The sequence below is a fragment of the Vanessa atalanta genome, chromosome Z (genome assembly GCF_905147765.1).
Source record: "Vanessa atalanta chromosome Z, ilVanAtal1.2, whole genome shotgun sequence".
Taxonomy (NCBI): domain Eukaryota; kingdom Metazoa; phylum Arthropoda; class Insecta; order Lepidoptera; family Nymphalidae; genus Vanessa; species Vanessa atalanta.
This window is the reverse complement of record NC_061902.1, coordinates 2934519-2959657: the sequence shown is the minus strand read 5'-3', so window position 1 is coordinate 2959657 and position 25139 is coordinate 2934519. Positions and strand designations below refer to the sequence as shown.

Genomic DNA, 25139 nt, shown 5'->3' with positions numbered 1-25139 from the left:
TGTTATATTTGAAAAATGAATTTTAATTATTTTTTTTTATTTGGATGTGACATGGTTCCGGTCTAAAAACATGTTTATTTTAAAATATGACAACAATATGCTCAGGCTATACAAAATTTTGATACAGTAATCTTATACATAAATCAATATAAAATTTGTATTGTATAAAAACAGAATCAAAATCCTGCATGTGTCAGAAAAACTGATAAGCGACTGGTGTAATGGATTTAGTCCAGAATCTTTATCCTCGACTTAAGGAAGCCATTAACCAGCAGTCGGTTATTTAATGGCTGTCTCGAGTAGAATATACAAAGTATAATTGAGTATCGATCAAAAATACTCTAAGATATATTATCAGCCAGTAAAAGCTGATCCTTAATCCTTAATCTGATCTGATGCTGATCATCGTTAGAAAAAACTAAACTTAAAACTACACATAAAACTTTGCACTAAAATTAGATATTGAAATTTTACTCTAAATACTCACAAATACAGTATCATATTCATATATGGTGTTCATTAGGAAACTTGCGTTTTAGTTTTACATTTAAATGGGATGAGATCCTTTCAGTAATTTCATGGAAATTTGTTCAATATTTGTTGCTAGTTTAACATTTGATCTCAAATATTTCATACTTACAGTTAGCTATAAATGTAAAGTTACGTAAACTTTTCAATTTTTCTCCCATTGTTGCAAAATAAATATTTATTGTTTCATTTCCTACTTGGCGTCGCTGTATAAAAGACTGTCCGCAACTTTATCGTTAGTTCGCGCTGAAGTCACGCAGCAGACCAGAAATAATTTACGACTTTTGAAGATACAGTAGACACCCGAAAATCCTTATTACTCTGCGAATAGAGGTTATTATTCAATAAGAGCTATTTTCGTGGCTCACTGTACTTTCATGTCTCGTACCATGAGATATGAGTATTCTTGTTACATGTATAAATATTATGGTTATTGTTAGAAAATTTACATTTTTGCTTTTTTTATACTTATTTAATATTGTTAATGTTGGTTTGTCATGAACACAGCTATGGAGCTGAATAGATGTGATTTTTTTATTTGAGGTCATTTATGGGTCGGTCTATTTCAATAGGGAATTTATCTTGGAAAAAAGGTATGGGACTAAAGCCAAGGGCTTTTACCCTAATACCTACTAGTTTAATAATGAAAGCAGATAAGAATTATGACATAATATATCGTACTAAATGATTTTTTGTTACAAACAAACATGATTTTCATTGGAGGGTTTTATGTTGGCCCATCAGGGTGGGTAAAGTATTTTTTATTGCTTTTATCAAGGTTTGAAGAGTAAATGAGCTGGATTGTAATCAGTAAAATATGGCCACTAAGCAGTGGGTAAATGGTCTACTGCACTTTTCATAAAATATTATCAAATAACATACAGTCATACCTATAAATAAAGATTCTAAATAAAGTGACCACAAAAAATATGATCCATAAAATAATTTCTAGATTAACCTTGTAGCATCATTATTAACTCATGCAAATAATTAAACTTAAAAGTGAAGAAAAGTAACAGCCTGTATAGTCCTACTGCTAGACTAAAGCCTACTCTGCTACATCTTCAACGCTAGATGATAGATAAAGTCAAGTGATAATTTCGATATCTTTTTAAGAGAGACATCGAAAATATATTTGGTTACTTATAAACAAAAATCAACGACATGAGTATTTGAGTAATCAATACTTCTTGCTCGGGTTTGAATCCGCAATCTTCGCTTAATTCGTTTAATTAGATTTATAATGATTAATCATTTATTGCCATCATTAATCATATAAAACGCGTATTTATTAGAGGAGTATTTTCTACTTGAATTTTAAAGACACCTTGTCGGTTTGCCCGCAAATCCATCCGGATTTATTCGAGTCCCGAATGGCTGCTCTAGTCATTGCTAAGATTGAGAATCTGATCTCAGCTTTATTTCCGTTCCCGTAGATAACGCAAGCTCAGCGTCTTATAAACTTCCCTTCAACTTAAAAAGAAAATTTGACCGCTTTTATTAATTGACCAATCGCTTACCGACGTTTCGTGGGAAATTGAATCTCTTTTAGATCGAATAAAATTGCGAGTAAAAAATATTTTGGTTTGAGATTCAGTATAAAAAAGACGAGTCCGTAACAGGGAATACTGTACACGGTATACGTGAAATATCAAAATGTATGGTTATTAAAAAAAGATAATAAAAGAAATCAAATATAGTTAAAATAATTACGCAGTATCTAACTAAAATAAGTATATATTTGTTATTATGATATTAACATATAGCAACGAAGTATATCATAGTATACGCGCCACACACAAGGGATTAGAGAGCGGCGGACGGGATGTGACGCATGAGAGAGCGTCTTCCCGTTGGCCGTCTCGGCATAACGTGATACGAGACGATCCTACCCTTTTGTCGCCCCTTAGATGCTTAACATCAAATTTAAAATTGATGATTTTAAAACAACAGTTATTGCATTATAAATATAATGTTATTTATATTCAGCGACATGAGGCGAGATTCTTGGTCGCGAAAAATAATATATTTTAGCTTCCCATCTCCAGGGACTCTTTCTATTTTCCGGCATAAATGTACTCTATAGTTTTATCTAGTTATCGACCTTCGTTTAAATGAAGACGGACAGTCAGACAATATTATTATTATTATTGCGTAATAATGTTTTTGTTTTTATGTTAAACAATTCAAAGTATAAAAAAGGACAACACAAATAAATTAAAAAAAGAAAAAAAATCAATTAAGAATATTTTGTTATTTTGGATTTAATTTAAAATTTTGCTAGAGTGATGAGGTTAACGACGATTTTCGAAATAGAGAATTATTGTTTAACCAAAGACCTTAAACAATATTTACAAGGCCCTAAGACTCGATACAAATAAACCAATCCTCATTATAATATCATATATTTCAAGAAAATCATTTACCTACACGCACGTGTAACATGATGCGTTTTAAACGTTTGAGTATCAATTAAGCATGTTCATTAAACAATGATATTGTGTAACCGATATCGTACGTTTGTACAATAACCAATGACTCGTGTGTGTGTTTATGTGTGTGTGTGTGTTTTATATAAAAATAGGAGCAATATCCCAGTGAAATCCAATCGCACTGATATCTGAGATTAGGTAAGGTTGTATACGCACATGACATACATACTCGTACATGTATACATTTTCAGATACGGTCGCTAACAAGTAATACTTTACTGTGTACCCGCTAGCTTATAATGAGGTAACTCTAAAGCCGAAATATTGTGTTTTTAATGGGTCACGGTATTGGCCACAATTATATGTGAGATTTTTAATATATTAATAAGAGATTGATTTATCGAATATGTGATAAGATTTAAAAATTTTTTGTAACATGAAATTAAAATGGGGTAGTCTTGGACCTATTCTGATTTGAAACGCAAGGCATATATTTAATTGATTTTTTAATAGCCATTTTCGAACGTATAGTATCGACGTACTTTTTTGGATAAAGTTAAACAAATACATCTTTAGTCAATCTTTGATTTGAACCGTCTCAGTTGTTTACAAAACATAAACTTTTTTGGTGTCGAAAACATCCTTTGTCAATCAGTGATAATCGAAATAGATATTCGTGAATTAAAAAAACACAATGTAGAAGTAGTTGTTGTTCAAAGAGGTTTTATAAGAAGGCTTTAGAACACAAGTTCGGAATGTAGATTCTAACAAAATGCATGAGCATGAAATTCAGTATTGACTCTCTATTTACAATAAAATAATTATTATGGAAACAAATGCGTTGTTGGTATTAATGGTATTATTTTTCGCCTTCCATGACATTTAATGTTTTATTGAATTATCATTTTAGATCTCTTTTATTATCTGTTTTTTTCTATTGATTTGTAATAGAGTTTATGTGTTATATTTATTCAAACATATATTTAACAGTTGTAGTACCGCCATCAGATTTTCCTGAAGATTCAGTTATATAAAATGCTATCAGGATAACGTATTAATTAATTCCGACTTTGGAACAATACAATTCAGTGGTTGATAAACTTTTTTAATTTAATTAATTAATTATTGTAGACGATTTGATTAGATAAATCAAGAGCTCCTAAAATTTTGACTTTTGAAAAGAGGCCCATTGCAATAATTTACAATTTGAAAGGAAGTTTTAAAGTGGACAGACCGTTTTGTCCGTCACACATTGACAAGAAATTCAGTACTAATGCCACGGATGGAATGTCGGATTCGGGTTATGCCTTTCGTCCGTGTAATTACACTGAATTACTCATCCTTGACACTGGAACATAATGGTACGTTTCCACCGAAATAGTTGGTAATTTCTGGATTTGCATATTCGAACTTTTGTTTTAAAGCAAATTGACAAAAGTTGTATCAATTTCAATCATTTAGAGAATATTTTTGTGGTTTACTCTGCCAGCATGCATTTTTGGCAAAGAAGTCTTAACTAAGTAGCATCTAAACCGTTGCTCGAATAAGTTCTGTTATCCATTTTAATAGAAGCCGAAATAAGTTCCAAATTGCTTACTAACTTAAGGTGGATAGTTGGATACCCATCATGTTGCTTTGATGAATATTTGATTTGACGTATTATGCGGGTTTCTTTACTTTACCTTCACTACTAAGCACGAGAAGAATAATAAGATTTAAAGAAATGAAATTTCAATGGTTTTCAACCAGCAATACAATGAGTAGAGATGGCAAAAAAAAACTGTGTAAGTAAGCAAAAGTTTACGATGACTTTTAGATTGTTAAAATTTTATATGATAAAATGAAATCATATTTTTTATAGAGTGTCTATAGAAAGTCTTAACTTAAGTAAAGTAACAACCCGTAAATGTCCCCCTGCCATAAAGGCCCCCTGCCGCCCTGTTTAGGAGAAGGATTCGGAGCTTAATCCACTACATTGCTCCATTACGGGCTGGCAGACATAAATGTCTCAGAGTTTCTACGAAAACATACACGTTTTGTTTTCGACATGCTTCAGAACAAAGCACGGGAAACACAATATCTATACAAATATTATAAATGCAAAAGTAACTCTGTCTGTCTATCTGTCTGTTGGTCTTTAGTGGAAAAACCACTGAAATGAATTTGATGGAATTTAGTTTATTTAGCTTGAATTAAAGAAAACCTGACCAACCCCTAAAAACGTGAGCGAAGCCGCGGGCATCAACTAGTACTGTCATAAATGTTTTTATATAATTGGCCAGATGTAACTACCGCCGTTAGTCGATATTAAAATATTTATTACAAATATGTGAAAGTCACGCCGTCAAAAGTTTAAATTTGAAACTGTGTAGCTCAGCTACTTATGGTAATATTATATATCATATAAATTATTTCATCTGTTGATAAAGTTATGATGTACATAAATTGCGTTAGTAGTCTTGTCAATTGGCATTTAAAAAAAAGTAGTAAATACTTTTTTTATTTACTTTTTTATTAACAATAGCAAAGGTATAATAATAAGTTGAATGTATCTTGGATGTCGCACTAGGATTCCCAAAGGATATCCAGTGGCACTTATCGACTATTCCATAGAACCTTTAAGACCTGAATCTTTGTTATTATTGTTAAAAACATCTTGTTTTTATATATTTTAACAATAGATTTTTAGTACTATAGTTATATAGTGTATAAAATTGGTATCCATGGAATGGTGTTGGCATTATCTCGTTTCTTATTTTTTTTAACAAAAAAATGTATAACAGTTTGTTGAAAAAACACACAATATACTCGTAATATTATACCTTAATATACGCAAAGTGGTCTTATTCGTGAAGTTTGTTTGGCCGTAGTTGCATTAAAACCTTTTTTCTCAGTAATCGTTATTGGAAAAACTTTAAAAAATATCCACGTAAATTAACAATATGTAGGTAGAGTATTTCCTTTCTCATTTTTTTTTAAAACAATTAGGAGTAAGCGGTTGTTACGTAATTATTCGCTTTTTGTTCTTGGGCTTAATCATGAGATTTTTTTATCGATGTCAGAATATTGGATAAATATTCTGCACAAGTAATATGTTTTGGGGGGGGTGGAGATCGGGCCTCCGGGACTCTCACATACCGGACGAAACACGGTGAGAGAGTGGTACTTCCCCGGGCGTGCCGGCCCATTCGGCTGCAACCCGAAGGTATGCAGTGAAAAAAAAGATATTAAATAATATATTATCAAGGGAATCGTAACTGTTGACATTGGTACCGTAAGAAATTCCTTACAAAGCCAATGTTTAATCAAATTTGTGACTTGAGATGTTACGTCCATTACATCTGCTACGCTGGCTCACTCATCTTTCGAACCGAAACACATCAATACTAAATATTGCTGTTTGGCGGTAAAACATCTGCTTAATGGGTGATACCTAACTAGATGGGTGTCCATCCAAGTGCAAAGAAAATAAAGTATCTGTCATAAGCGACTTTGACAAAAACGCAATTACTCATTTCATGCTAATTGAAATGACAGTTAACACAGTTGTTTAAAGTTACAAATCTCTCTGGAACTTAGTTTAAAATTGACTGTCAAATTTGTATCGAACAAACAACCAAATGGTCTTTGAAGCAAGTTGATGATGCGCTGTCATCCATTTCTATCTTATGTTCAAAATTTCAAATTTGTCACCTCGAATTTAGTTCGAAATAGATAGTCGAATTTGTAACAAATAGATAGACAAACAAAAAACAATCAATGAAGCGAGCTGATATTGGATTGTCATGCAATTCTGTGCTATCTGTTAAGTTTCGAATCTCGAACTCTTCGGAGAGTTACTTTCAAATCGTTTGCCAAGGGGTTGCCAAAGAAACAAAGAGACAGACACGAAAACGAATTGATAAAAACACCTCAAAACTAAACAAATTTTTACTATAAAACTTTAAAAAACAGGGCTGCCTTGATATATTCAATTAATTTACTATAAATGGCTATAAAAGGCCAATGGTATGATGTAAGGATTCTTACGATACGCCAATTATACACATACTATACTTACAGACATACATACTCACAGTATGTATGTCTGTAAGTATGGGTGTTTCTTAAAACTGAAAACCATTATTTCCTTTTTTTGGCAGGCGTGTAATAATAACCTTATTACACAAGTTACGGAAGTAATTGAGTGTAGGTAAGAGTCTCAACTCAATTCTACTAATTCGTGTAAGTATTCTATAATGGCAATACGTGCGAGTAAGTAGGTACAATATGTCATACTAAAATGAAATTCTTGATATCGTTACCCAACTATGAGACGTTATAGTTAAGAGCAATCTCGTGTGCAACAATTTGTCAATAATATGTGACTATTTACAAAATTGTTAACGTGTATGTATATAAGAGTAGATGAGTAATATTTTGTGTGATATATCTGATATATTCATGTTATCGGTAAATATGATTGAAAATATAATATTCTTACTAGGAAAGGTAAGTTGGTACGGTTATCATATATGGTACGAGCAGCTAGTAAATATTATAATAAATCCATTTTGCCCGGTTGAAATAAGAATTTTATTTACTTCTCGATCGCCTCCTATCGGGTCCTACCTAAACCATCCAGGGAACCAACATATACACACTGAATTAAGGAAAGTAACTTTCAGTAAATATTGGCTTAACTTGGAAAACTTCTAGAAACGAGCGTACACATTTCTTAAAGGCGGGCAACGCACCTACAGGCCTCCCGGTGATGCATCTGCAATCTGTACACATATCAATAGGGGTACTAATAACTTTCCAATTGGTGATTTTCCGAATCGTTTGCCACATATATCATTAAAAAAATCCACTATTGGGAAAAGGCCTTCCCTTAAAAACACTTCAACAACTGGACACATTGACAGTCAAGTAGGCATCTCCTTATGGATGCCAGAAGAGTCAAGGTCTACCTAACCTTACGTTTAATTTCATTTTAAAAATAGTCAAAATTGTAACACATAAAAATATTAACTGAAATTCCTGATGTTTTTTTAATCGGATACATGACTGAAGATACTTTTCACGATCGATAACAATTGCAATATTTTGTAAAAAAATCATTTGATTTATAGAATTTTACCTTATTGATTAAGAATGATTCATTGAAGTTTTTCAATGTTTATTAAAATAAATGTCTTAGTAATCAGTTATACTTGCTTACTAAAATAAACTTATAATTTGCGCTCTAATTGATAATTATTTCAGACGACGGACCTCGCCTTAAGAGTAACTGACGCTGATCTAGTGACTAGCTTATAACTCTGGCGCTCCGCAAATCTTAGGTGTAAGCCCAGGTCGGGTCAGTAAAATATTATTTGATTTTTATGTTGAAAATTATCCAGTGGCAGCGTGATGTCTGTCTATGTATATTTGTGTGAGTGTATGGGCTTGTACAATGTGCATGTATGTACAGATACTTGGAGGATACGTATTTGTGTATGTTTCTTTCGTCTCGCATATTAAGTTTATTCATTTTATAGCAAGTCGACCAAATCATAGCTAGACTATTTTTATCTTATAATTTAAATAAAGACTGTTTTTGAGAAACAGTCGACCTCTTATTTGCAAAGAAAGTTCAAATCCTTTCATATCGAATTAGTTATGTAGTTTTGAAAGAACTCGGAAAGCATTTTAATGTTTGCTCAAAGATGTAGGTATTTTTTATTCTTATTTAGTCTAATTTGTGGAAACCAAACATGTTTCAGATATTTATCCAATCTGATGGTTTGGTTGTTTGACGTCCAGAGTGCTCATTAAATGGAATATCCAAACAGTATAAGTAGTCTCAAGAGTAGCCCGTTACAGTCCAATTGTCGCACAAAGGCCGCAAAGAAATCGGATTTTTAGCTTATTCTAACACCCTATTTTCCTGGGAGTTTGTTAGCAAATATGGAAGAATGTCATTCAATTACAACTAATGCAATTACCATTTTTTTCCACACAGCCTAGTCACGAGAGAGATAAATTTTGTCAAATTTAAATTTTAACAAACAGAAAGTCTGTCAAAATACCCTCGTAAACAAAAAAAAGAAAGTTCCAAATCGTTTCATAAATGACGGAGTTCTTAGGTAACAAGTTACGTGTACTTTTGCACACGTGTGATGAACTGCATGCAAATTATTAATTACAATAAAATAATGAACCTATTAATAATAAAATTATAATGATTATAATGGTAAATGTTATTTATTTTCTTTTCACCACTACTATAAAGACTCGCTAATTTAAACATTCACTATCTTAAATTTGTAATGAAATAAACACTGTCAAATAAGGTAAGGTGTAAAGTTGTATTATGAGCGACTGAATTTGGCAGTTTAAGGAGCTAGTTCATAGTGTCTGTGTATGTGTGACTCAACAAATGACAAAAGAGGAATTATTATTTTTTAATTATGTTGTAAAATGAATACAATTATATATAAATATAGGCAATTCATACAAATTTCCTATAAAACTTGGAGTTTACACAAAATACGCATTCAGCGTGTTTGTCTTCTGTCCAAACGTTACGTTACGTATACGTTCTTTTAAATTACTATACGAAAATAAGGTTACAAATAATAGTATTTAGCATAAAGGTTCGGAAAGGGAATTAAAATTATATTAAATATTTTAAATTTATTATTTTAAAAATATTTTTATCATTTATCAATGTCGATTTATTAGTAACGAAAATATACGAGCAGCTGTAACAATGCGGTCACTCGTTCAGAGTGATTGCGTTTTGAACTCAACGACGCTTTATTGGAAAATCATTAATGTATTTGATTTTAGACGATAAAAGGTCAATGAACCGTTTTTTTATATGATATAACTTATTTTATTTAAAGCGGTAAAATATATCCGAGTCGGCCCAGTGAAGATGTGCGCGTTCGGTTAGAACGCGCACATCTTCACCGATGATTTCGGGTTCAAACCCAGGCAAGCACCACTGAATTTTCATGTGGTTAATTTGTGTTTATAATTATTCATCTCGTGATCGGCGGTGAAGGATAACTTCATGAGGAAACCTGCATGTGTCTAATTTCAACAAACTTCTGCCACATGTGTATTCCACCAAGCCGCATTGGAGCAGCGTGGTGGAATATGCTCCAAACCTACTCCTCAAAGGAAGAAGAGGCCCAGCAGTGGGAAATTTACAAGCTGTTAATGTAATGTAAAAAATGGGAAAATGTTTTGTTAATACATTTGGATTAGCTCAGCATGCGATGTACTGTCTTATCACTTTTGACTCAGATCAAGTAGTTTGTGAGAAATGTTACCATTTGTATGAAACGACGTAAACGTGAAATTTAAGATACGTATTAATTCATTTAAATTTTAATAGATTTTTTAGCCTCTAATTAGCCGCCGTTCAAAGTTATTTTAATCATGACAAGTTATTTTAATTTCAATTTCTTTATGAATAACTCATCCAAAATGATGCATATAAAATATCCTATCTCCAGTTGTGAACATTACGTGGTATTACAATAATATTTTAGTAAATAAACAAAATCTATTTTGTAAATCAAATTGTACATAAATTATAATTCAAATATTGTTTAGAATATTTATGCACGTATAAATAATAATGTAATATAATATTACTCGTGCATCTATACTAATAATATAAATTCGAATCTCTGTCTGTCTGTCCGTTACTTTTTCTCGGTCAAACCACTGGTATAAATAAGTTTTTACTCCAAAGAAGAATATGAATTACTTTTGTATATTGAACAACTGACCAAGCGCTGAAACGCGAGCGTTGCCATGGACGACAACTAGTTTTACATAATTTTAGATCGAATGAGGAATAAAAATAGCTTAAAAGATCAGTGGAGGGTTTTCATATTTTAAAGAATATATTACGTAATTAATTGAAGTGATAGTGTTTTGTTTAATACTATTATTGATGCTTTTATTGATACCATTTTCATTGCATCGTTTTCTTCGCATATATGTGTGCATGTTTTCATAAAAATTGCACTGAATTAGTCACTATGCGCACAACAAATGTTTTTATTTACGCGACCACTAGTGAAACTTATCAATCAGTGGCGACGAGCATCGAATTGAAATCACTTTTTGATTAATATACGCTATAAAATTTTATTCATACAAAATAATAATAATTCATTCTTCGAAAATATTACTCCAAATAAACAATTTTAAATGCAATTTTTTTTTAATCAAAATAATAAAATGTAGTTTTAATCGTTAGTGTGAATTATTGTTTTGTTTAATTCGATTTTATTTTTACATAATTTGTTTATAAATTTTCCATGTGATATATTTTTATCCTGACGGAAATTCATTGATTGAATAAAGGAAATCGATTCGAAAAAGTTTTTATTAATCTGACTTATACTTATTTTATGTACAGTAAAATTACAAAATGATTATTTGCATGTTTTTTTGTAACATGTATATATTGTTGCATGGTAACAAGTATCGTATTGGTATGTAATTTAAAAAAAAAAGTCTTATGTTGAAAATCGCATCAGCAGAAAAATGAACTATTACATACTAAAAGCCCTCTCATCAGATATTCTTCCGCCAAACAGCAATAGTTAGTGATTTTGTGTTCCGGTTTGAAGGGTGAGTAAGCTAGTGTAACTACATGCACAGTTCCCAAGGTCAGTGGCGTATTGGCGATGTAATGACAATTTTTTTACGGTGCCAATTCTATGTGCTGTGGTGACGTCATATGATAAAAAGGCTATGCATGGAATTCAATATTTTTTATAGAATATACTGACCGAGAAATTTAGTTAAATTGAGATACCAATGGCTTAAAAGGCACTTTCAATGCGTTGCTATTGCTCACTAATACATTAACTCCAGATGACATTCACGAACACTATGTAGCATCTTGCAAAAGTATTACATAAAATAATTTCAGTTCAAGAAGAAAACTCGTTCTCATATCAATAAATTCTAAGGACTTCGCGGTGGAACAATATCTTCAAAAGATTGTATATATGCGACTCAAAGTTTCATTTTCCGTCATTAAACTCCGGTAGCTAAACTCATAAGTAAATATTGTTGTTTTCCTTGTAATGTGTCGTAGTATTTGCTATTTATTTTCATTGCACATCATAATATAAATCACGGATCACACAAGAGTAACACAATAGGAATGAAAAAAAAAAATGGTTGACGGAGACCGCCTTATCGCTTTTGGCGATATCTTACCGAATGTCTTTGTTGAAAGGAGTTTGGTGCAGACAAAGTGAGAATAAAATAATCTTTTTTAAACTCAATATATCGATAAAGTACAACTCTGTTCATCCTAATAAAACATGTATAATAATAAATACTATATATTATTATAAATGTATTGTAATTATTGTGTATTTGTACAGTAAACATTTTAATATTTTATTTTTATACAATTAAGGCCTCAATGTAATTATAATCATGTATATTATGTTCATAAATATGATGATTAATGATTTTGATAAATAAAAATTAGCTGTATCAGTGTTTCTGAAATTAATTTTTGTAATCTTATATATTAATAGCGTAAGACGATTTTTGTCTCAGTGATTATTGGACGATGGCTGCATATAAAAAATCAGTAATAGTCTCAACCGTAGATGTGCAGAAAATTAAAGAGGGTTCTTGATTGCAATTTACTAAATTGTTACGATTTAACGAAGAATTAATTTTAGAGAGCGGGACAAAGTTACTCGCCTGTTATAAAACGGTACTACGGCTGTATAAGAAAAAAAAATAGAAAAACGTAAACAAAATTAAAGAAATTTGTTTTCGACAAACTCCAATTCTAACTAAACTAATGTGTACTATTTGATATTAAAAAAGTTTCATAATTTTGGCGCCAAATGTAGTTGTGACCTGCAGTTTCCTGAAATTCCTATAAAATATTTTGAATAAGTGCGAGATTTCGCGGGAGACTCACTAGTTAAAATTGATCAGCGAATCATATTTAGCATTTAAAAATGGGGAAGTACCTTTGTATCTGTAGTTTCAGTTTATACGCGTACTAAATTTATCACCGCAACTAAAAGATCATGCATTTGTAAGTATTAGAATTGAATTTTTTTAGTGATATAACTTACGCACTGAACCTTGTTGGCCACTCAAGCGGGTTTTGACTCAAAGTACAATATATTTATTTAAAAAAAAAAACTTTATTGACCAACAACAAAAGTTGGAACAAAAGGCGGACTTAATGCCTGAAGGCATTCTCTACCAGTAAACCTTTAGGCCAAAGAGAAAGTCATGAAGGCGGTAACAATAAATTTTACAATAAATACGATAATAATAATAATGAAACAAAAACATAGTTAAAATATTATATATATGAATGAGAATACACATTTATAATTAACAGAGACATAATAGAAATTTTAAAAACACAGCGTAGTGAGAGAAAGAAGGAGAAACTTAAGAGATTTTTTAATAAGATGATCCTGTAAACGACGCTTGAACAATGCCTTAGTAGGAGCCTTTCTAATTTCTACCGGAAGTTTATTCCATAATCTGACAGCTTGGACAGAGAAAGCGTTAGTTAGGAAACCAGAGAAGTGACTGGGATATACCACACTTATAGTTATAGTTCATCCGCTTCTAGTTCAATTGTGTAATTAAGTATAACTTTTGACTGAACATTAAAATGATACAGCCAAAAGACTTGGGACGTAATTTCGATGCGATAATTATGACACTTGAATACCGACATTAATAATAAAGTTAACGCTGATGGAGCAATATCATCAGAGAAAATTATCTTCTAAGTTATAAATAGTTTTTTTTTTTTTTAAATGAATGAAAGATGGACGAATAACAAAGATGATGCGTTTTGGTGATTAAGTGGGGCTATAGTATAAAAGTCTATACTATTATATAAGGCTGTTGATTATGTTTGATTATGATTATTATAGAATATACAAGACTATATAAAATTACGCTACGACCCATGAGGACTGAAAATACATGGAGCGGCTATTACTATTGGGAATATATTCAGTAATTTTCAGTTTTGATACTATAATGTAAATTAGACCAAAAAATATACAATTTAATAGTAAAATTTGATAGTAACATGAATCTTGGGACCCTAAAAGACATCAAAAAGTGAAAGCAACTAAGCGGATTTTTTTTGTATGAATATTTTTTTACAGTGATAAATTTTATTAATTTTTTGAAATTATGCGATCATTTTATTTCTAAGGCTTACTGTCATCTATAAAGTCGTTAATGCTATATGAACCTTTATCACACGGTCACAGGACGTTTTTAAAACCTTCAAATAGATTTTTTTTTTATGTAACGCACGTAGTATTTTCCTATAAAAGAATGACTGTATATAGTGTATAACAAGAGTAACGAATTTATGTTTGTTCCTTGTATTATATTATTAGCGAAAATATCACAATTTCTAGAAAATAAATTTATGTTTATACGAAAAAAAAATACAAATATATTACTGCAATCGAAATGTTAATATGAATGCAGACCTTGAACGCAAAGCGACGTATTTGCGGTTTATTCTCGCTAGAAAATAAATATCACTTTACCATACAGATGTACTTGAATGATATATATGATAATCATCAAGTTCGATTCCTATTGAGGCATTAATGCTTGTATATAAAGACACTTTATGAGCTAAATACGTAATGTAGTTGAAACATAAAATAAAACTCACCATCATGAGAATCGTAGACGTAAATGATACTCTTCCAGCCGTAGTGGGTCACGGTATCGATGATTGCCTTGTGATATTCAGGTCGGAGACTAATAGCGTAGTCGATAAGTCCAGATGGGGGGATCACCTGAAATTTATTATAATATTAATAAAGATAACTATTGTTCAGCTTCAGCCATTCATAGTATATATTGAAAAAATATTTTTTGTGTTTACTATTAACTTTAAGTGGAACTCCACTAGTGTTCATAAAAATAATTAAGAAACAATCTACCACAGCGTCAATTTTCAATTTGCGAATGACTAAGACATTTTATACAGCAAAACTATGTACGACGTCGTGCGTAAAAGCAAGTTCCTTCAGTAGAGAAGAGGATCTGACCTGAAAAAGTTCAGGCGCAATAAAAACGGCCTTACATGGTTTCTAAAGTAAGAAATTGTAACTCCTATCTATTTCCAAACTGCATTCTTTTTTTTTAGCTTTTGAACCTAGTATCAGAGACCTCACAATTTACAAAGTTTAGAGATTTTTTTTTATATTTCTGTCAATCTTCGTGAACAAAATCCATAAAAAAAAACATCAAAATCGATTCAGCGTTAGCCTACAATTTTCGCATTTCGTATAATATATAATATTACATAAAAAGCTGCCCTAATAACGTATATATAGCATAAACTATGAATACGACATTAGTTTTTATGTCCTTTGGTAACGAGAGATTTATATTAAAGCCAATCTAGATTTTTCGCATTATTTATATAACACAATATATTTTCAAAGTGTTCCCATATTCATTTTATAAACAGTTGATGTTGTCAAAGAATTCGTATTGACTGAAATAGCTTAGTGGATAGAACCGTCGCATAAGCCAAATTTTTGGGTTCTAATGAAAAAACTCAACCTTATTGATCGTTTAGGTCTCCATTCGTCTGTAAAATTCAATACTGCGTAGAAACCTTCGTATGCCAGAGTAAATCTTACATTATGGTAGGGGTTTGTGCCGGCCAGACAGGAGAGGTACCATACATCATTGTTATACCACCAGACAATGTGTTCAGATCCAAGTGCCAAGAGACGTAACATTTTAGTGGTACATACTCCATGTAGTGGATGATATTTCTAACAGTGCCAATAGACAAGTGACCACTTACCATCATACCATACTGTACGATACCGTCGTTGAACACCTGTTCGGAAGGAAGTTGCTTTCGCTATCAATTTTGTATCAAATAACAGACACGATAAAAAAACACACACAACGTTTGAGAAAAAAAGGACAATCCCGTGGAAATTAAATCACAAAAAATAAGTTTTAATAATATCCTATAAGATTTTATACAATAGAAAGGAATATCGGAGAGGAAGAGGAAGACCCGGAAAGGTAGCTTCGAGGAGGCGTAACGCTTTTTTCATACGTGACGATTTTTACCAGTTCACTCTAGTGAAAGCCGGGTAGAAGAACTTCGTTCCAAAAATATCGATTACATATCTTTTATCTAAATCCGATATAAATATTCATAATGTGTAAATAACGTAAACTTAATAGATTTAATACGTGAATATATTCTGTTGTATTTCGCCCATACGTTGTTGGATCAATTTGAAACCCGATATAAATATTTGTAATGTGTAAAATAACGTAAACTTAATGGATTTAATACATGAATATTTTCTGTTGTATTTTGCCCAGACGTTGTTTGGACCAATTTGATCAAATACGAATAGTGTCGATTTTTATTTATGTACTAAGCACAAATAACTAATTCCAGTCAGTAAAAGCAATAAATGATTATAAAAAAATATAGTTACACTTTAATATTTCACAATGTATGCACAGTACTATATGATTAATAAGGCGCTTCTTCCATTAGACGCCAGAAAATTAGGAAAAAAAATCTTCTTATTCGTCTTTTTAAACTCCTACAATAAAGGCGTGTCGTTTAAGTTTTAACACATTCTTGTGATTGGATTGTAGTGTGAAGGATTACATTTATAAATCTGAAATGAAAATTATTTAACTGTGATATGGAAAATAAAATAAAAGTTATTAATGATCGGTATTAATGGCAACTATCAAGCTATCTCAAACTCAAAACTGAAGTTACTCAATCGTGAAACATCAGAACACGTAAATGATTCACATACGAGTACATAAATATACGACTTTCAGTCGTTTACAACATCTTACGGTCGAGATTCCCAATTAGTTCCTTACAAATTTCTGCTCTACGACTTCGTAATTCAGTCTGACGCGTATATTGACTAGTGGTCAATTCATTGCCAATAGTTAGGTTTGAGCGCGGTCAACCGAAATTACACAAAGCTGCACAAAATGCCATGATAGTGGCCACAAGGGTCAAATAGAGTAACAAGCTTAAATAGTTCATGTAATTAACAAATAGCTAAGCGAAGGAGGACTAAATATATATACATATTCTTGTGCACATAAACTTATCGACCATGTTAATTTAGTGGCCACTTATAAGGCTTCAGCCCGGACTGGCTATTGACAGTGTTTGCATTCCCGTGTCTCGGATAGCATGTAATGCCGGGTGTTACGTTTGTGAATAAGGGAATAAAAAGTGCACCTGCGTACATATTGTAAACTAAAATATATCGCACGCTGAGAACGGCTTTAGACTGAGATCATCACACGAGGTCGATCTTATCTAGTCAGTTTAAAGATTCACAAGTTTTATATCAAAGTTTTGAACATTCATTATGTTTTTACTTGAATAAAAATACAATTCGTTTGAAATCATTATCGATATTACAATAATGATTAGTTTATGTTGGTGGTGTTTTGTTGCTGGTGTGCTGGTGGGTTCGGTTTAAATTTTGAAAAATGTATTCACTAAAAAAAGCAGCGATTTACAGAGAAGTTGTCGTAGTGAGCGTAGCGTATAAAATCTAATTTTATAAAATAATTCAATTTGAAATAAAATTAGACATCGTTTATAGGAATAAAAATCCAAACAATTCCATACTTGTTATAAAATAATACAGAAGTACAGGCCATTATACCAAACGGTATAATAAAAGAGAAACGAGGTTCCGTATACCTTCTTGCATGGGTCGCACACATGACTCTTAATATTCAAGAAATAGAGTTCAATATTGTATGACAATACTTCCCTATCATATCGAGTAAGGAATTTTACAAAAGTATTAGGCAAGACGAGATTCCACGCGAGCCAAGTCGAAGACAATAGCAGTTATTACTTAATTTAATAATATCTTTCAAATAGATTCTAGATAACAATAGCTTAACGTTCCGAATTTCGTTAACGAACTTAATATAAAGTCGAATCATTTTAGGGTTCTCTTTAAGTCAAATGAACGCTTTGTCACTTGTGAAATATTAAAAATGATTTATTCTCTGATTGATTATAAAATAATATAATATTAAATAATTAATTTAGTTTTATAAGTTGAAATCAAATTCAAAGTACTCCTTATTCATATAAGCACTATTGAATTGTCATGTTACATGGTCAAGAAAAACCGGCAAAAATTTTAGTACATGTTTTCTATTTTTCTCAAATGAAACACATAATCAACTATGTATATGCCATTAAACGATATAATTAAAAATGTTTTATAAGTTGAACTAATAATTGTGGCACTGTGCGTAATTCATCAGAACCTCGGAGTAAACATCGATTTAAATATTAATTGTAATGATTTATAACATATTTTTGTGATATTTTGTATGCTGTTCGATTCAAATTGCGAATTATAAATGTTAACATATATGAGATGTGATGTGAGTTATAAGTCTCAGTAATATACGAAGTAATTTAATACGATATACAAAATCATTATTCTAGACTTTTAAAAAGATACTTGTTATTCATATTCATATTCGTATATATAATTATATATAATTCGTGATCAGACGAAAATAACATTTGAGCATCGTTACTCTACATAAATCACCAACTCTGATTGACCATATTATTTGATTTACAAACTAGAATTAAAAGTAAAACGGTGCTAAACCAATTCCTTAAAAAAATCAAAGCGCCACATATATTAGGAACTATGACGTACAGTGAACACAAACTGAAAAACATCAAGGCATATTGATTGGTGATTGAAGTTAGAAAACGTGATGAGTGAGTGAGTTGATGTGATGGTATCTGTATGTCACCAAGTCAAAATACTTTGTCAACGACTTTGATTCATCTCCGGATAATCCTCATTGTAATTTAATTCTTCATGGATACTCACGGCATAGTTCGATCCGTAGTAAGTATATAGTTACATATTATATAAATTATTTAATAGCAAAAATAACAAATTTTAAAAGAATACGACGAAAATTTACACTAACAAAGTTAATGTCATAGGTCAAAATCTATTGTTAAATCCTTTTCAGAAGTCATTTAGGTCCGTTTTTGAGAATTAAAGCCCTTAAAATATAAAGCTATACTTTTCACGTTCGTATGAAAATTGTTTGATGATAGGCAATCAAAGAGCGAGTTGCTTCCAGGGAATTTGCATGGAAAATTTAAGTGAAAAATGTCTTATTTCCGTACGAAATATTGCTCCATAAAGGTTAGAATTGCATATAATGATTTTTAGCGCCTCGCCGCAAAGTGACAATTTCCTTGATGAGGCACTCTCCAGGATAGGACGCCAGTTTTTTTCTTTGTTCGAAGGTAAACCGCTTTCTCTATATAATTTTATATAATGTTTATTTCCTTTCGACGCGAGATTACTTAAGCGGATGTATATTTATGTAACGTGCCAGATGCTGAGCCTCCTACTTTATCCGTTATGACGTTAAATTTTATTGAAAAAGTTTTGTATGTGGGATGGATGTTCTCTTATCGGTCGAAGTGTAAATGATTGTTTATCGTAAGTGTAGTGCCTAATCTATGTATAAAAAGTCGCGTAAGGAGACATAATGTTATAAAAATAGTATTTAAGCATTATATCTAGTTGGTGGTAGGTATTTGTTGGTACAAAGGGCTACCACCAGTTAGTTATAATGATATAATCTCCGTTTGGTTAGATACCATCCACTCATGTGTACCAGTTATAAGGGTGAATCGGCCAGTCTAACTACAGGCACAGTGGACATAACATCTTAGCTTCCATGGTTCGGCCGCATTGGCGATATAAAGAATAGATACAATTTTACGGTAACAAGGCAGTGGTAACCACATAAAAATTTAAGCATTAAATTTAATTAAGATATTTGTCAATTTTCATCCTTTAATCCTTAGAGTAGCAGTGCAAAATTCTCTCCACTGGTGACAGAACGGCTGGTTCATATTTTGCCCAGAGGATGGGAATTACGATTCAACGGGGAAATGCTGCTAGCATTCTCACCACCATTCCATGCGGTCAAGGTTTATATAGTAACTATTTTTAATTAATGTTTAATTGGAAAAATATTTTATCGAGGAAGGTTATGTATAGATTACGTAACGGCTCAAACCCACACGCTATTAGTACCGCAAAAACAAACGAAAACCATCTTTGAACGCGATCGTGAAATGTCAGTGGTAAGTATTGTTGATTCACGTAAAAACTATTCGTTTTAGAACCGATAAATGATAGAAAGTACATATGTCTTGTATATGTATATTTTATATGATCAAGCTTAGACGTAGTTGTATTTGAGACAAATAAAAATGGGAAAACGACAACTAAAGTTTAATTTGATTACCACAAAGTAATTATTATTATTTAAAACGTTTTTTTTATATTTTGCAATTAAAACCTGCGAAGCGATGTGTGCTGTTTGCATTAAGGTGATTTTAAACATTAGTAAAAAAAACTCACTGTATTTTTTTTTTTGACCGTTTTTGGTATAGGTTGTCAATATTTTTATTGAAGAAAACTACATTAAAATCCGTTGCGTAGTTTTAAAGATCTAAGCGTACGACGGCGAGATGTGATTTTGTTTCATACTATTTAAAGATTAGGAACACCTGGTAGACGGTTTCTTGCCAGTGTATAAACAAATTGCCACGACGATCGCTTAACCAAAGACATTGAAGACTACTTAAGTTTGAACGGTATAGAAGTTGAAGTGCGGCAGCGCCGTCTCGACGAAGTTACTAAAAAGAGAGTAGAGTTCTACATTAAAAACACATAGTGTTTGGTCAAACGATGTCGGAACCTTTTATCCTCGAATAGATGCACAAATATTTTTTTTAATATATTATAACCCAAATAAATAATAATATATGTAAATCAATTCTTCTATACATTAGATTCAAGTCGTTACAACGCTAATAAACTTGAAATATTTTTATGTGAGGTCATATTATATGTGAATATAATTTTTGCTCGCCTTCAAGTTGTTGAAAGTTAAAGAGTTTATTTCATTGAAATTAGTGTAATAGTTTTGAACTTGTGGAGGGGTGGGGTCACTAGTGTCTCATAAATGGTAGTTTAAGGCGTGTGCAGCCCGTTTGTGGTCTCATACTATTGCAAGGCGAAACTAATTTGCGGCTTGTGTAATTTATGCACATTTCAGCTGATATTTATGTTTCTATCATTGCTTCATAAATTTTTACTTAATTTATTCAGTACGGAATCGCATCATGCTTGTTTCCTAAAATGAATACGTATTATCACACAATTATAATATGTAATTAAAAGTTAGTGTTAATAAGATCATGAATGAGAGCTCTGTTCACGTTATTTACGTAAAATCCAAGATTAAATTCGACCTTGTGGTTTTCATAATAAACCCAAAGTTTCATTCAAAATATCACTCATTAAAAGGCGAATATCGATTTTGTATAAACGTTAAACACTGTTAAAATACTTATATTACATGAAAAGTCGATGGTGCATACCGTTGTCTATGCTAAGGTTCCAGGTTCGAATACTGAGTTCACCTTAACTAAGTAGTATGAATGTATTGTTTGATGTAAAGAAATTGTACCTAGGTATTATTATGATCATGTTGGCATTACGACACGTCATCATCATCTTCATCTGGTTTCTATTTATTAGGTACTTGGGTTACTGGCTTATTAGGTACTTGGTGAGCCCAGATGGGCCATGGGCTACAATACGAAGATTGCGGATTCAAAACCTAACCAAGCACCACTGAATGCTCAAGTACTTTATTTGTGTATTTGTATTGTAGCAGCATTGTAGCAGCGTGGTGGAATTAACTCCTAACCTTCTCAAACGAAGAGGAAGCATTTGGCCCCCGAGGGGCTTATTTATGAATATAGAAAACCATCATTAAATGTTACAACTGCTAGACGTGATGTAATGGATACATTTTTTCCTTATTACTTGAAAGGAAACTCAGGCTTAAAGATACATGTAAAATATATCTACTTGTCTAACATTCGATAAATTTTGAATATATGATAGAGATTACGATGCATCGATTGGAAAAAAAGGGACTTAGCCGATGATTTGAAAGAAATATTTGAGAATAAAAGCCTCGTTTAACTCCGGACGAAATCGAACTAAAATTATAAAAAACGATATGTATCGTAGTCAATGCACAGCTAAAAAAAAGAAATTCAGAAAAATCAGAAACTTCATACATTTTTTTTTAAAAACACTGTTGCCGATGTCGTTATGGAGATATTCGTCATTAACTTTTGACGTTTCAGTAGCGTTCTGTGAACTACTGTTCAACTCAGTACGTCCACCGTATTGAACACGTCAAAGCGGCAACGCAGCACTTGACAATATATATATAGGTATATAACGACGTAATATGCGTTATAAAAGATGATAGATGCAGTTACATTTTCATTAAAGTATTTGTGCATAATTCAATACAATAATTCAACACATTTACTCGGGACAGAAATAAAATTATTTGATTGGTTCAACTTGTACTCGGCCACAAATATCAAATTTCGGCCAAAATATTAAATTATTATTAATCAAAATGACATATTTTTTTCATTATATACAAATTATAAAATGCGAACAGAAATTATTGGACATTGACATTTGTACATGAAAAATAACTTTAAAAAATAAATAGATGTACTGTGGATTTGACTTGACCTTACATACATCCTTAAAAATAATAATCAAACTTAAATAATACCCGTGACATTTCCAAAAACGATTTTTATTATATTCTCCTGTTCTTACTTTGTAAATGTAATTTGTCTGACTTCCCAGTGTAATTTAATTTTAACGAAGATGACCTTTGATCCATTAGCGTTGTCGCACAAAATTAACTATGGAATAGTTTTATAGCATTTCGATACTTATATTAATACTATACGGCATAAAATCGCATGATCTTCTCCGAGTTGATTGGTTTATTACAACACGTAATGTTAAATTAAAAATAATTATTGAATAAGGTAATTAAATGTTACAAATTCCAGCCCGTCTGGATAGATCACCCACTCATCGGGTATTCTACCGACAAACAACAGTACTCAGTATTGTTGTGTTCTTATTCGAAGGCTGAGTGAGCCAGTGTAGCTACAGGCACAAGGGACATAACATCTTAGTTCCCAAGGTTGGTGACGCATTGGCGATGTAAGGATTGGTTAAAAGTTTTACAACGTCAATGTATATTTTACATGTAGCCGTCCGCCTAACTAAAACATAAAAACAAATTCGAACCGCGATCGGCCCGATGCAATTGCCTTTTTTCATTAGGTACTTTATACTTATTGTCTATCTGTCTGTCGCTCTTTCACTACCAAACCAATGAACCGAATTTGATTAAATTTGGTATGAGGCAAACTTTAACTCCAAGAAAGGACATAGGATACTTTTGACTAACACATGATAACAAACCACTAAAACGCGAGCGAAGCGACAACTAGTTCCCAATAATATTGGACCGTGTTGTATTGCTCTCCTATTTTGCAATGGCAGTGAACACAAAACGCACTATAAAATTTCGTATGCAATAGGCTAGTCTACCGTCAGTTAGAAGTAATAATTATTTCATTATTCGGAACGATGGGTATTTGAATTTGGAAGTTATCGTCTACGTAGAACAATTAATTAAAATTAATTAATATTACCGTTCTATAAACATATTTATTGTACAATTTATCCTTATATATTTTGTTCTACTTTTCATTAAAGTTGCACTTATAGGTCGTGGTCGTGAGCCTGCTTGAGTTCAGCTCTCATGTTTTTAGAAACGTCGTTCAGATTTATATTAACAGAATATCTGATGAGTGGGTAGTACATAGATGGTGACAACAATAAATAGTGAAATGATGAGTTCATTTTTGTCTAATAAATCTAGATAACTAATTTTCGCCTTCGCGTTTTAGAGCCGCCTTTTTTGGCTTTCAGATGTTAAGCATAAAAAGTATCCTATGTCTTTGGAATTCGAGAATAAATTCGGTTTAGTGGTTTAGCTGTGAAAGCGTAACAAACACACAACCAGAATTACTTTCTCAGTTATCATAATAGTATAATTATGAATATAATTTGAACACCAATATTGTCGTTGTAGTGTTCCTTTCAAGTACATAAATTGTCTGCATCATTTTGATTCAACCGCTAGCGTTATGACTGAGAAGGGGCATGACCATTTAGATCATTGATCGTTCATACTTCTAATCGTACCAATGGCTACGATCGCTATTTATGACTCCTATTTGAAATTAAATATCATCGTAAATAATTTGACATGATACAACTGTATACAGGTTAGAAAGGGCTGAAATTGCCAAATGCTTGAATATGAACATTGTTGTAAAATTTGTAATAATTATTTATAGTTGAATGATGCTTACTGTTATTTTGTGTTTTAATCAGAAATTTGTTCGTATTATTGATGTTGCAATTGTGTTATTAAATTAATGGATTGGACATATTTGGGTTTATTATGTATACAAAATATTGATATGGTTCCAGTTTAAATATTCTGAGATAATTCAAGTAGTTTTTGTATTTATTAAATGTTTTGATTATTTATTTTATGATAAAATGTATTCCTCGATTGTAAACAAACACGATAAAACTGTTTGTTACGTTATGCGTACGTCGTTTGATTGTCTGAGACTTTGTTGGTCTTCTATTTAGCTTGTACTGTAGATCCTGATATTCCGGGTATGTGAGCGAGTCGAAATACACGGTTTATGATATTTCACTGTTTAGTACTCATGTTCTTGTATCGTCTAGATAGATTGCTGAAATTAACACACGTCTTGTTCTGGTAATACGCTTACACATCAAGCACGAAATGCATTTCGTGATACCATTGAATCATCGGATACAGCTATTTCTGAATTTGATTGGGTAATAAGATTGTACACGTATATTACAGACTATTTCTGTTAATTCTGTTAAGCGCAGGATGTTTATTTAAATACCATTGCTTAGTTACTAAATTACACTTACTTTCTTAAAAAAAAGTTTGTTTCAATTAAGGTTATGTCATTTTTTCTATATTTAAATGATGGTTGATAAAACTTATTGGGTATGTAATTTTATACCTTCGACATGTATACCTTTTATTTGTAAAGGTTTTCGGATAAATAATGTATATTTTATT

The 25139-nt window shown here is 31.6% G+C and overlaps 1 protein-coding gene across 1 annotated transcript in view; it reads right to left on the bottom strand.

Annotated features, from left to right (window-relative positions):
- Positions 1–25139, bottom strand: part of LOC125076218 (glutamate receptor 1-like) — a 168363-nt gene that overhangs the window by 32987 nt on the left and 110237 nt on the right. The window contains exon 5 of the mRNA XM_047688279.1: positions 14659–14785. Within this exon, the coding sequence (XP_047544235.1) occupies positions 14659–14785 (127 nt within the window). The remainder of the gene's footprint in view (positions 1–14658; positions 14786–25139) is intronic.